This window comes from Mizuhopecten yessoensis, unplaced genomic scaffold (genome assembly GCF_002113885.1).
Source record: "Mizuhopecten yessoensis strain PY_sf001 unplaced genomic scaffold, ASM211388v2 scaffold10637, whole genome shotgun sequence".
Classification (NCBI taxonomy): domain Eukaryota; kingdom Metazoa; phylum Mollusca; class Bivalvia; order Pectinida; family Pectinidae; genus Mizuhopecten; species Mizuhopecten yessoensis.
The window spans coordinates 36994-51474 of record NW_018408646.1 but is presented as its reverse complement, the minus strand read 5'-3'; the positions used below and the strand labels follow the sequence as shown (position 1 = coordinate 51474).

Below are 14481 nucleotides of genomic sequence, written 5' to 3'. Positions count from 1 at the left end.
AGTAACAACATAAACAAACAGACCATCATATTAACAGCATAAACAAACAGACCATCATAGTAACAACATAAACAAACAGATCACCAAAGTAACAACATACACAAACAGACCATCATAGTAACAACATAAACAAACAGGTCACCAAAGTAACAACATAAACAAACAGACCATCATAGTAACAAAATAAACAAACAGATCACCAAAGTAACAACATAAACAAACATACCATCATATTAACAACATAAACATACAGATCACCATAGTAACAACATAAACAAACAGATCACCAAAGTAACAACATAAACAAACAGACCATCATAGTAACAACATAATCAAACAGACCATCATAGTAACAACATAAACATACAGACCGACATAGTAACAACGTAAACAAAAAGATCACCATAGCAACAACATAAACAAACAGACCATCATAGTAACAAAATAAACAAACAGATCACCAAAGTAACAACATAAACAAACAGATCACCAAAGTAACAACATAAACAAACAGACCATCATAGTAACAACATAATCAAACAGACCATCATAGTAACAACATAAACATACAGACCGACATAGTAACAACGTAAACAAAAAGATCACCATAGCAACAACATAAACAAACAGACCATCATAGAAACAACATAAACAAACAGACCACCATAGTAACAACATAAACAAACAGATCACCATAGTAACAACATAAACAAACAGATCACCATACTCACAAATTAATCAAAACAATCACCATAGTGACAACTTCAACAAACTGAACACCAAAGTAACAACCCAAATAAACAAACCACTATACTCACAACCTAATCAAAACATATCGCCATAACAACATCATAAACAAACAGATACCATAGTAGCAACCTTTACAAACAAATCACCATGGGAACAACCTCGACAAGCGGACTAATTAGCATAGTCATTATTTAAATAAACAAACAAAAGTATCACGTTCATTATATCATAGTTATTATATCAATAGAATTACTTTTGGAGTATTCGTGGTATTGTAGCTACAACATTCAGGTGTAATATTGTTAGTGTTAAAACTACAACTTTTATGTTTTTTTACTTTTTTATTTAAGACGGTACACAAAATGTATAAAACATAAAAAACGGACAAAAAGGAAATGATTCTGCCAAGATATTCAGGTCATTTCTCTACGCTGATTGCAATATTTTAAGGAAACATGTTGATATCAACATCAGTACAGCAGTAAGTTATACCTGTTATTCCGGTTTTATAATTTTCGCACGTGCCACAACACAAGTCCTGGTTGTAATAGCAGCCTGCCCCGGATGTTATAGCAGTACAGTCTGTTTTGTCCCCGTACTCACAGCCTAAGTATATACAAAGCAAATGGTCTAGTTGATTCATCCTTTATTGACTGATAGCTTAATTGTAAACAAAGCAACTTTTGATGATATATCACTTATATTTCATTATGTATATTGGTTACCTACCAGTGACATATTCAGCCATAGAAATAACATTTCTTTTTTTATTACTTGTATTAATAATATATAAAGTACAAGTAACATATATAGTATATATTAGTATAATGTTATATCATATATATATAACATGCTATTTATGTGTGAATAATGTCATACGGATTATCATTTCTTAGTCATGTATTTATTATCAATCACATATAATTTATATATGAATCAGCTGTTAAATATGTATTGTATTGCTATTATCTATATCATATAGGGTACATATTAGATTTCGATTAAATTTGTTTTTTAAATTTTTGTTATGTATTAATCATATTTTCGTAAATATACGTTAAATGTAAGATATATTTAATCATACACTACTTATAATTTAATATGTGCAGTTATACACACAGTTTATTAAAGTGAGTTCTGTAAATTACCGTTCCGTCCTGTCGCGATTGATTGACAGGTCTCACAACAGCTGGAGTTGTGTGTGTAACAGGACCAGGGCGTTGTTGTTCCTATACCCGCACACGTGTATCCAGTGGAAACCAACCCCTTGGAGTCGCCATATAAACAGGTACCTACGAAACGTAAAATTAAATAGATCTCATTTGTCATGATGAATAAACCCACCATTATTACAGAAATTACAACTTGTATTTCAATTACTGCTGTATCCAATTTTGTTTCCATTTTAAAAACTGATTATACATAGTTACCAAAAGAATTAAGTAACGTGAACGTTTTCGACTGATAATATCAACTTGCTTGATGAAAACTGATCGTGATCAATAATGCATGTACATATATATAACATATTGTCCATGTCAGCTGAGTGTTTACCATAAACATTTACCTCTGCGGATTCGGCCTTCTGTATCTCACCATTTCTTATTGGAAGAGACTATTGTTAATCATCTAAAATAACATTTTTGTGTGTCAAACTTAATAAGATGACACGAAAGAAATTAAAATTGATCAACTGTCCCTTTCGCAAAACTTGGGAACTATATCTTTTCTGTTCTGATTTCCCTACTGTGTCTTTATTTGGCGGTGTCGCCCTAAAGTCCTGTGTTTAAATGACCTTAGCTATTGCTGGGACATTAAAACCCAAACAAATAAAACACCAGAAATTGCTATATACTTTATATATATTAGCATATTCATTTCCATACATAATTACTTTAGATGTCGTCTATTATGACGTCATCAATATAATTTGTCTCGATGTAGCCGTAGGCTAAAGCGCACATTGATGACGTCAAAATTTAAGCATATCATTTTCCAGAACAGTTTGTAGGCTAAAATGGAAGTGATTCCATTATCAGCACAAATGTTTTTAACCTCAAGTTTTAAATTTATTTTTATAAATTATGTACTTGGATGTGTAGAGTTAAATGTTTAAATCTTGTTTGTAAGTATACATACTCGGTAGTGCAGGTGCATTACTTGAAGTCACACAGGATCCCTGTTGACACCACTGTAATGAAAAGTCAATCATATACATGTATATCATAAAATCATTTAATAAGTTGATAAATTTAGGAAATTTAAAATTCCAGATTTATATATACTACGCGAGTAAAACAACAAGAAAATAACGAAGTGTTTCCGAAACCATCAATCGAAATCGAGAAAACTACGGCACGGTATTAAAATTTGCATGGGGAGCATTTTAAAAGCATAAAGAGAATAAAGACCATGAGTTCCAGAAGGGTAAGCGTCTTCTGCGTCATCGTTAAATCCAAGAATTATCACGTCCTTATACCGAAAACAGACGTAAGTACTCATTTTTATTCAATAAATATATTTTGTGTTTTAAGTTGTTATGTTCATACCAATCGTTAGCAGTATACAAGTATACACATCCATACAATTATAGATGTTATCACCAAAGTATTTTTTTATATCAATATCATTTTAGTATCCATGCATTATTATAGTAAGACAGTTATCATTTGGTTAATAAAACTATGATTACATTTTCATTATTTAATTTTAATTTTAATTTTCACTTAAAAATATGCAATTAAAAGAAATAATATATATTTTACAATTACTGACTTGCTAATTTATCTCATCTTTGAAATATTGCACTATATGATCTCTTACCTAGGAACTATTATAAGGAATGAGGACTTTAATGTATTACACATTATAAGATCAAATAACTTATAACTGTTCTTCGAAATAAAGAAACTATTACACATACATGTAATACGATTTCTCACTTTGGTACTATCATATAAAAAAATGGAACTATAACACATAATAAGATATCACACCTTGAAACCATCATACGAAATAAGGAACTTATAAAACATAATAAGATATCATACCTTGGCACCGTTATACGAAATTAAGAAACTATTACACATAATACAATTTCTCACCTTAGAACTATTACACATAATACAATTTCTCACCTTTGAACTATTACACATAATACATTTTCTCACCTTAGAACTATTACACATAATACATTTTCTCACCTTTGAACTATTACACATAATACAATTTCTCACCTTAGAATTATTACACATAATACAATTTCTCACCTTTGAAGTATTACAGGTGGTACCATCAGCAGGTAGAACTAAGGTACATTGTGTGGATGTCACCGACTTACACCATAACCCGGTACAGATTGTCTCGAAGTCTGTGTAGAGTTGCTGAGGAAGATATTACTGAATGTCAGTATATTCAGCGCCCTATATAATTCACCGAAGAAGATTTGATAACATCTAAACGGAATAGATGATGAAGAGGTGACAACAGCTTATGGAAACAAAGTCGGTTAATAAAATAACAACAGTCCATCAGATATACGTGTGACAAATATACCACGTGAATAACGTTGAAAATTGACCGGAACATAGAAAAATGTCGATAAATATAGCATACTGTATCTTTAAGAAATACTTCTCAGATGGAAGTCGGTTGAAGGAACTCAATGCATAACCTAACGTGCTAATATTTAATTGTAGCCGGATGAAGGCATTTGTATAAACACTTTTACTATAATATTGTATATGATAGCGGACCCTTACCAAGCCAAGAAATTGTAACGACTAATTTAATTACACTATTTTCTGTTCTGCAAAATAATCGATTTAGTTTGCTATGACCAATTGTCCGTAGCCCATGAAAAGATCAAAGTTATTAAAGAGCATTGTAGAGATGCGTACATAGTGAAACATATTTCTATTGACCATCGAAAGGAAACAAAAAAAATTGTTCCAAAGACGGTCGGATTTTATACAATATGTTATATAATATACAATACAATGATAAACAGACCAAATCATTTGGGTGTACTCTCTATATAAGGATGATACTGTAGATATAAACAGGTAATTGTTATGGGCAGATGACCATTGTAGACAGGTTGTCTATTTTTAATGTAAAATGCTTTACAATATGTTTTACAATATGCAATACAATGATAAAAAGCCCAATTTATTAGGCTTTACAACACATCCTGCTCTATATAGCGGTTCAGTTGTTACCTACCAAACACATGTATGACCCTTGACCTATAGCTTCCACACATTGTTGGTTGACGTCAAACATTTGGCCAATCTCTGTCGCCAAATACGGATCTAGCTCGTTTGGATTTGTTTGTGAGTTGGTAGTTAGGAGACAGTTGTTGACGTTTCTGAAACGTAGATTCAGATCAATCGGAAACCGCCGGCACTTTCCGTATTTTATACGGAAACTGTCGACGGTTTCCGATAGGGGCTGCTACACACAAATATTGACACATTTCTCAATTCATTGTCTGGATTATCTCACTCGAGTTGGTTAATTTTCAAGTTGTAGAGACACAAAAACGTTATTTTATAATATTCATGTTATGAACGGAAAACAACTTTGTTCGACATTAATGATTCCAGTTTCCGAACAGGATTTTTTTTTTATGAAATTTGATTGCCGTTATGTGACGTCATAACTAAGGCGTCACACTGAGAATGTAATTACATGAACATGAAATATTCATCAATTCCTTGGGTATTTACCCAATGAAGCAAGAGAAGGAACGGATTGTGGTTATCAGACTTAACGCATTATTAAAACCAAAAAAGTGGATAATCTGTGTGAATAAAAAGTACAAAATAGGTGGGGTAATAAAAGGCCAATAGTGTTATTTCTCACACCTAAAGAATATCAACAAAATTTTCGGCATAAGCTGTTTACTTAATTGGTCAAAATATAATAAATTATGCTTTACATTTGATTGCAATTCTTTTTCGCAAATTTAGATTTTAACTATGCACATTTTCTAATGAAAATGATTTGCGTTTTTGTCGAAATGAGATACTGATAACACCGCTCAATGGAATATATTCTCGTTTTTTTCTCTCTTGTCGTTATCAATGTGAAGACTTTGTCAATAAGAGTGAAACGTACAATGCTACCTTATACCTGTTTAAGTTATCTAAAAGGCTATTAATCTCGATTGCAGAACAGCTCGAGAATATCCAGGGATTCCTGGCTTTATTTCCAGTCTGTGCGGAACTGGACGCAGACATGATGTTGGTATTGTCAGCGAGGCATTCATTATCGATTCCGTCATGCTTGGCTCCGAAACTGGAAATTAAAACGTATCACACTTTAATGTAAAATCTTTGCTAACAGTTCACACAACAAATCAATTTATAGCTATCCCAACCTACCAGTACAATAATCACTAGAAATAGGGAGAAATGAAGCACCTACTTTTCACGTGTTTTATGTGCAGCAAACCAAAACATTAAATAATGATAATAATGATTCTAGGTTCGTATATACCGCTTTATCACAACCTAGTTCGAAGGTCGTCTTAAAGAGATTCACAAATTAGTATCCGTGGTTATAGGGCTTTTGCAGCCAGCCAATATCTTTCTCAATTCACTGAGGAGCATACAGCCGGAGCTGCCATTTCGGCGCTCACAGCTAGCATTCAATAATTCTAGCACTGCCTAACCACGTACTCATTTAAAGATGAGAAGACTGGAACAAGCGGAGTAAAGTGTCTTGCTCAAAGATAAAACACAGTGCCGTGACGTGACTCGAACCCGAAACAACTAGGTCACGAGCCCGGCGTCCTACCACTAGACTTCCGTGCCTCCTAAGAGAGTTATTAACTGCACCTTATGAACATTCCGTCCCTTGGGGACACATCAGTAGGCTGAGAGAATGTAAATTCCACGGTAAAAGTATTTCGAAGCACGTAATATTCAGCGAAAAGGGATAGAATCCTTTATAAAGTTACAAATTTGAATACTTTCCTACCACGGGATACTTTAAAGTTAAATTAATATTTATGTGAACCCTACCAGCATGATTCACAGTCTTACAAAACTACCGTCAACATTGGAAAACGTCATCTCTCACGTGCTACCATCACTTAAAAGTTAACACTTTCAGATTTATGAAATTAAATTATATTCTTTATATTTTCATTGCTTTATAAAATTATTTTGTATTGAAACGAGGCCGATAATTGCATGGTGGTAGATACAAGTACTTGTTTTGTTTCGTTTGTTTCTGTTGTTTTTTTCGTGTTTTTTTTTTCATTTCATTATTTCAGCCAATCACAATACAGTTTCACTTGCCTATGTCCCAGTTCATGCGCAGCCGTAGTCTCCACGATGAAGTTGAATTGGTCTTCTACTATGGATTGGCTGGTGGGAGTGCACATTGCCCCCTGGTACGCGTATCCTGGAACACAAAACCCTCATTTACTTAAGGATTGAAACATTCTAAATTTTAGATATTAATTATGAAACAATGCCACGGAGAATATATTTGCAAGTAATTTTGTTTTCATATCAGCATTAATGGGAAGAATTATGCTTTTAAGCAATTACATTAACGATAAAATAGGCAATTGTGAAGCATTTTTTCTGCGGAGACAATTCAAAATAAGTTTTTTTATATGGCTACAATCTCGGTCAGGAATCAAATGTCAAGAAGATACCCCATGGAATTTTGTGTCATAATTTAATTCCAGGTCACGACATAAATGGTCTCTAATTAAAGTTCATAATCATCAAAAGACCCCAATATGTCCCGATAGGAAGAAAACATCTAAAGGTAACACGGTGTATGACGGAAGTGTATGTTTATGGCTTTTAGCTATCACAAATAAACACGTCACAAATCCCTCAGTTATCAGTCTTTATCTGATAACTTCGTACAAGTCTCACACCCCAATTCATCAGTCATTTTACAAAATTGACTAAACCTCGTTTTTAATTCATTAACATAAAAACTGAAAAAGCACCCATTTACTAGTACATTTTATTCTATACGTCACAAACCCCTGCTTACGTAGAATCAATCATTACCTATATTATCACTGTTTCCGTTCGATGTGAAGTCGTACCTGAAAAAGTAAACAAAAAGTCAATGTTGATATACAGCTGTAAAAGTATATCATTTTATATATTACAAAGCTTTATATTACAATATACCATTTATAAACTTGCTATGAAGCATTAACCCTTTCACCACTGTAGACCATAATATGGACTCATCCGTATCAATGCATGTCAGAGTCTACTGAAGTTACATAGGGGTGAAAGCGTTAGTTTGTTTGTCAGTTTCAGCAGAGACGTATTGTACGTCTCTGGTTTCAGGTTGGTCAGTGAAGACACATGGGAGACCAGACATCAATCTAAGCTACATAAGAACTTAAGGGGCATGAACGATAATAATTGCAGCAATATGTTTTTATTACCGTTATGAAAAAACATTCTAACCGTCCAAGGGGAGTAACTCCTAAGTGTGTATATTATACTTTAAAACTTTTAAGTTTGATGTCGTATACATATGTGATGTCGTTGTTATTTTAAGAGCAGATAGAGATCGTATGATCGATATCAGAGCTGTACGCATGTATTATTAATAATAATCTGACATGTTTAAACTTTGTGTTGAGTAGTTGACACTAATTGATATCCACACCCTATCATTAATCAAATGGGTCAGCGAACAATGCTAAATACTTTTGTATCTGTATGGTCAAGACATTTGTATCTGTATGGTCAATGGTCCGTAGTAATCCCAGGGCACATGTGTTACAGCGTTGACTATCAAACAACTCAAAGTGATTTTTTCAAGCACGTTTACAAAACGGACAATAAACATCACAGTGTTAAGAAAAATTGAAACGGATGAATAATTACCAAGATTATTGTAATGTATAGATTTTTTCATTTTACTAAAAGCAAGAACAAAATTTAAAAAAAGCACTTATTTTTAAGAAGGGACTCTTGAAATAAGTCGAGACTGGTATCTGGTTCAGACCACATGCATCGCAGGATATGGAATGGTGATCCCCCCCCCCCTGAAACAAATCTGGACCGCCCCTGCTATTGTTATAACCGAGTAGCCCATCGTCCTTTTTCAACAAACGACTCGATTAATTCCTATACGATTTATCCCTAGCTTTGTATGCCGTATCCCTCAATCCTTGGTGAACTGATACGGGTAAGTACCCCTCTGTCGACGATGGTTTATGTGTGATCCGACACGGAGTCGGGGTACTGATGCATGCGTGATATATATCGACCGAAGTGGAGGCGTGTACAGCTAGACTTACCTGGCGGCCCGTGGAACACTGTGAATACCGAGCAGCGAAGCGTAACAATAGACTCTTTCACATACAACTTGTGATTCTTTATTATATGGCCGCAAATTCATCCAGAGTCAATACAATGTTTAGTGTACACTGAATATCGAATTGTTGAAAAGTATCCCAAATACATGTACATGAATCAGCTTAACGATTGTCTGTTTCAAATGGCTAGTCGTGTGATATCATTTTGCTATGACATATTTCAGAGTGCATGAATAAGTGTTCTATTTTTCTTTCGTAAGTCAATATTCTACATTTACATACTTTCTTCTTTAAGCCTAAATGATTTTCACGTTTCTTCATCAAAATCTTTTTGAATACCGATTCATGTTTGGCCCAAGCCGGTCGTGTTTGTATTGAATTCAGAAAAATCACAAATATCTTTATGAAACGCTTTATCAATGGTTTTGTTCGTCGCTACAAAGTCATATCACAATTCAGCTTAGTATAATGCCCAGAAATAAATACGCATGTTGTTCTTCGCTATTGCGAATTGCTTACTTTGGCGCCAAGTGCTGTGCATGTATCAACAATCAGGACATTTCAGGCAGTCAAAGATGGTGACTTAAAAATAAGCTTTGGATATAACACTCGGTTTGTATAAAAACCTTGTTATACTGTCACTATATGTCAAGACAAATGCTGTCGTTATAAAGGGGTTAACTGATGGGAAGTATGTCGAGGAATTCTTAACAAGATATACTAAATCTGCATATAATGTTACGAACTGATCTATAAGTAGTAAACAGAGTTTATGGATATTTTTAAGTAAGAGTCCCTAAGGGTCTGGCTTCCGTATTTCCAAAGTCACCGCTAAAATTAGCGTGAGTATCTTATGTTTATGTAACCCTACCAGTTGTGTGGTAACGGCAGACAGTATTGAGTGATGGCGTTTCACGACATAAAACATGCACTCCTGATAAGAGTAAGAGAGTTACCTGCTAAAAAGCATGGCGTGGTCATGTTCCGGGATATTTCCAGCCTGATTTTCTGACTGTACCCATAGCCTGAAATTATTGATGACGGTCTTCACATTGACTGTGCCATCATCGGTCTTCACAGTCTCCGTCCATGATGAACTAGCCGCACTCTGAAAGTATAAGAGCAGACACTGTTCTAGTAGCTGTAAGGTTTCGAGTGACCCCCTCCTCGATATCCAGGGGTCACGCTCACTAATGCTCTCTACACCCCTGGAATATGTCATAGCAAGATTGAAGGCACACTGCTTGTTATTTGATTGGTGCAAGATCAACCTTACCAATCACTAGGCTGATGCATGTCCTTTGAAGATTACAGAGGAGCGACACCCGACTTTAAAGCCAGTTAGTTTTACCGTTACGAGACTGCTAGATTCTTTTGATGTACATACAGGATCAAACTGGTCTTCTCGTCTCCTTCGATTTTGCTATGACATATTCCAAGGGTGAAGAGAGCTAAAATGAACGTAACCCTGGATATAGGAAAATCACTAAGTCTATATCCTAATTGATTTATTGTTGAAAACATTTCATATCGTTACTAAACTAATCGCCAGAAATATGAACTAAAATTAAGTGATCAACTTTATCAAAGGTTATGGAACGAACTACTCTCTCTCTCTCTCTGATAATGGCCTATTCCCAGGGTGATTTAATATTAGATTACAAACGATCTTTCTTGAATATTTCCTCTATCTTAAATACCATTTTCCTTATATTATATTCTTTATTATCGAATTCAAGGCAGAAAACCAAAATAAGATCACAATTTTACTACATCTTATTGCCAGTATCGGTCATTTAGGGCTAGTCAGTGGTACTAATGGGCAAAACGTATGTCAAACGTGTTCGAAAAACCGGTAGAAATCGGAAGTGAAGAGTGTGCCAATGTAACTCTTTCTAACGATTCACAGCTACAGTGTGTACAACTTATGTCTGAAGCAACTGGAAATCTGGTGAGGAGGTTCAGTGGTTTATTAATCACACATGTTTACGTTAGGTACCTTAAACTGCAATTCTTCTTCATTGAAAGTTGTCTGTAAGGACTTGTAGTACTTACCTCAGCAATATACAGTCCAGCAAACGTCACGTCTATCGTGAAACCGGCATTCAGCAGCGACTCATATCTGGCATCAATCTGGTCAATAATTAAACAAGTGTAAAACAAAATAGTTAAACGAGTCTGTCTGTCTGTCCGACCGTCCGTAACAAACATCAAAAGACGGTTTTACAGTGATATAGAAGCATACATATAAGGTAGATCAAGGAAGAGTTTCACACAAAACATTAATTCTGAAGCAAAAACATTGAATATGTTAATTAAAATCCATCGCTTGAGATATATCTTTATGTATTGATGTTTTATCTTTTACACCAAAGTGTACATCTGTAGGTAAATTGCCTCGTAAGTGAACGATTAAAAACGCTATAGATTTCGTCCTTAGAGATCTTATGAAAGGTGAACAAAGTAGAGCAAGGAAGCCACTAGGGCCCATCTTGTGACAGGTAAACAAAGTAGAGTAAGGAAGCCACTAGGGCCCATCTTATGAAAGGTAAACAAACTAGAGCAAGGAAGCCACTAGGGTCCATCTTATGACAGGTAAACAAAGAACAGTAAGGACGCCACTAGGGCCAATCTTATGACAGGTAAACAAAGTAGACCAATGAAGTCACTAGGGCCCATCTTATGACAGGTAAACAAAGTAGAGTAAGGAAGCCACTAGGGTCCATATTATGACAGGTAAACAAAGTAGAGCAAGGAAGCCACTAGGGACCATATTATGACAGGTAAACAAAGTAGAGCAAGGAAGCCACTAGGGTCCATCTTATGACAGGTAAACAAAGTAGAGCAAGGAAGCCACTAGGGTCCATATTATGACAGGTAAACAAAGTAGAGCAAGGAATCCACTAAGGCCCATCTTATGACAGGTAAACAAAGTAGAGTAAGAACGCCACTAGGGTCCATCTAATGACAGGTAAACAAAGTAGAGCAAGGAAGCCACTAGGGTCCATCTTATGAAAGGTAAACAAAGTAGAGCAAGGAAGCCACAAGGGCCGAACTTATGACAGGTAAACAAAGTAGAGTAAGAACGCCACTAGGGCCCATCTTATGACAGGTAAACAAACTAGAGCAAGGAAGCCACTAGGGTCCATCTTATGACAGGTAAACAAAGTAGAGCAAGGACGCCACTAGGGCCGAACTTATGACAGGTAAACAAAGAACAGTAAGGACGCCACTAGGGCCCATCTTATGACAGGTAAACAAAGTAGAGTAAGAACGCCACTAGGGCCCATCTTATGACAGGTAGACAAAGTAGAGCAAGGAAGCCACTAGGGCCCATCTTATGACAGGTAAACAAAGTAGAGTAAGGACGCCACAAGGGCCCATCTTATGACAGGTAAACAAAGTAGAGTAAGAACGCCACTAGGGCCCATCTTATGACAGGTAGACACAGTAGAGCAAGGAAGCCACTAGGGTCCATCTTATGACAGGTAAACAAAGTAGAGCAAGGAAGCCACTAGGGCCCATCTTATGACAGGTAAACAAAGAAGAGCAAGGAAGCCACTAGGGCCCATCTTATGACAGGTAAACAAAGTAGAGCAAGGAAGCCACTAGGGCCCATCTTATGACAGGTAAACAAAGAAGAGCAAGGAAGCCACTAGGGCCCATCTTATGACAGGTAGACAAAGTAGAGCAAGGAAGCCACTAGGGCCCATCTTATGACAGGTAAACAAAGTAGAGAAAGGAAGCCACTAGGGCCCATCTTATGACAGGTAAACAAAGTAGAGCAAGGAAGCCACCAGGGTCCATCTTATGACAGGTAAACAAAGTAGAATAAGGACGCCACTAGGGTCCATCTAATGACAGATAAATAAAGTAGAATAAGGACGCCACTAGGGTCCATCTTATGACAGGTAAAAAAACTAGAGCAAGGAAGCCACTAGGGCCCATCTTATGACAGGTAGACAAAGTAGAGCAAGGAAGCCACTAGGGCCCATCTTATGACAGGTAAACAAAGTAGAGTAAGGACGCCACTAGGGTCCATTTTATGACAGATAAAGTAGAATAAGGACGCCACTAGGGTCCATCTAATGACAGGTAAACAAAGTAGAGCAAGGACGCCACCAGGGTCCATCTTATGACAGGTAAACAAAGTAGAATAAGGACGCCACTAGGGTCCATTTTATGACGGAGAAAGTAGAATAAGGACGCCACAAGGGGCCATCTAATGACAGGTAAACAAAGTAGAGCACTATGGGGGTCCATCTAATGACAGGTAAACAAAGAAGAGTAAGGAAGCCACTAGGGCCCATCTTATGACAGGTAAACAAAGTAGGGTAAGGACACCACTAGGGTCCATCTTATGACAGGTAAACAAAGGAGAGCAAGGAAGCCACTAGGGCCCATCTTAGGACAGGTAAACAAAGTAGAGCACTATGGGGGTGCATCTAATGACAGGTAAACAAAGTAGATTAAGGACGCCACTAGGGTCCATCTTATGACAGGTAAACAAAGGAGAGTAAGGACGCCACTAGGGTCCATCTAATTACAGGTAAAGTAGAGTAAGGACGCCACTAGGGGCCATCTAATGACAGGTAAACAAAGAAGAGCAAGGAAGCCAGTAGGGCCCATCTTATGACAGGGAAACAAAGTAGAGTAAGGACGCCACTAGGGCCCATCTTATGAAAGGTAAACAAACTAGAGCAAGAAAGCCACTAGGGTCCATCTTATGACAGGGAAACAAAGTAGAGTAAGGACGCCACTAGGGTCCATTATTATGACAGGTAAACAAAGTAGGGTAAGGACACCACTAGGGTCCATCTTATGACAGGGAAACAAAGTAGAGTAAGGACGCCACTAGGGACCATCTAATGACAGGTAAACAAAGGAGAGTAAGGACGCCACTAGGGTCCATTATTATGACAGGTAAACAAAGTAGATTAAGGACGCCACTAGGGTCCATTATTATGACAGGTAAACAAAGTAGATTAAGGACGCCACTAGGGTCCATCTAATTACAGGTAAAGTAGAGTAAGGACGCCACTAGGGGCCATCTTATGACAGGTAAACAAACTAGAGCAAGAAAGCCACTAGGGTCCATCTTATGACAGGGAAACAAAGTAGAATAAGGACGCCACTAGGGTCCATCTAATGACAGGTAAAGTAGAGTAAGGACGCCACTAGGGTCCATCTTATGACAGGTAAACAAAGTAGAGCACTATGGAACAACTTGATATTCACTTTTACCTATTAATACATACACGAGACATCTATCTAGTTATAACTTGATGATAAATTATGATTTCAAATAAGTGTAATTCGTCTGTTAAAGTAAAATTTCTGATATGGTTATTACAAGAGGCCCAGGGGGACTGTATCGCTCACCTGAATATTTAAGCAGTCATAGCAAATTCATT

At 36.3% G+C, this 14481-nt stretch overlaps 1 protein-coding gene across 2 annotated transcripts in view; it reads right to left on the bottom strand.

Moving 5' to 3' along the window:
- The window catches only part of LOC110461579 (A disintegrin and metalloproteinase with thrombospondin motifs 2-like), a 55500-nt gene that overhangs the window by 29734 nt on the left and 11285 nt on the right, over positions 1-14481 (bottom strand). For both annotated transcript variants that reach the window (XM_021515108.1, XM_021515107.1), the window contains exons 7-16: positions 11123-11200; positions 10024-10175; positions 7794-7831; positions 7059-7164; positions 5887-6051; positions 4975-5119; positions 4020-4133; positions 2890-2941; positions 1899-2042; positions 1243-1356 (exon numbers count right to left, since the gene is read on the bottom strand). In XM_021515108.1, the coding sequence (XP_021370783.1) occupies positions 1243-1356; positions 1899-2042; positions 2890-2941; positions 4020-4133; positions 4975-5119; positions 5887-6051; positions 7059-7164; positions 7794-7831; positions 10024-10175; positions 11123-11200 (1108 nt within the window). The remainder of the gene's footprint in view (positions 1-1242; positions 1357-1898; positions 2043-2889; positions 2942-4019; positions 4134-4974; positions 5120-5886; positions 6052-7058; positions 7165-7793; positions 7832-10023; positions 10176-11122; positions 11201-14481) is intronic.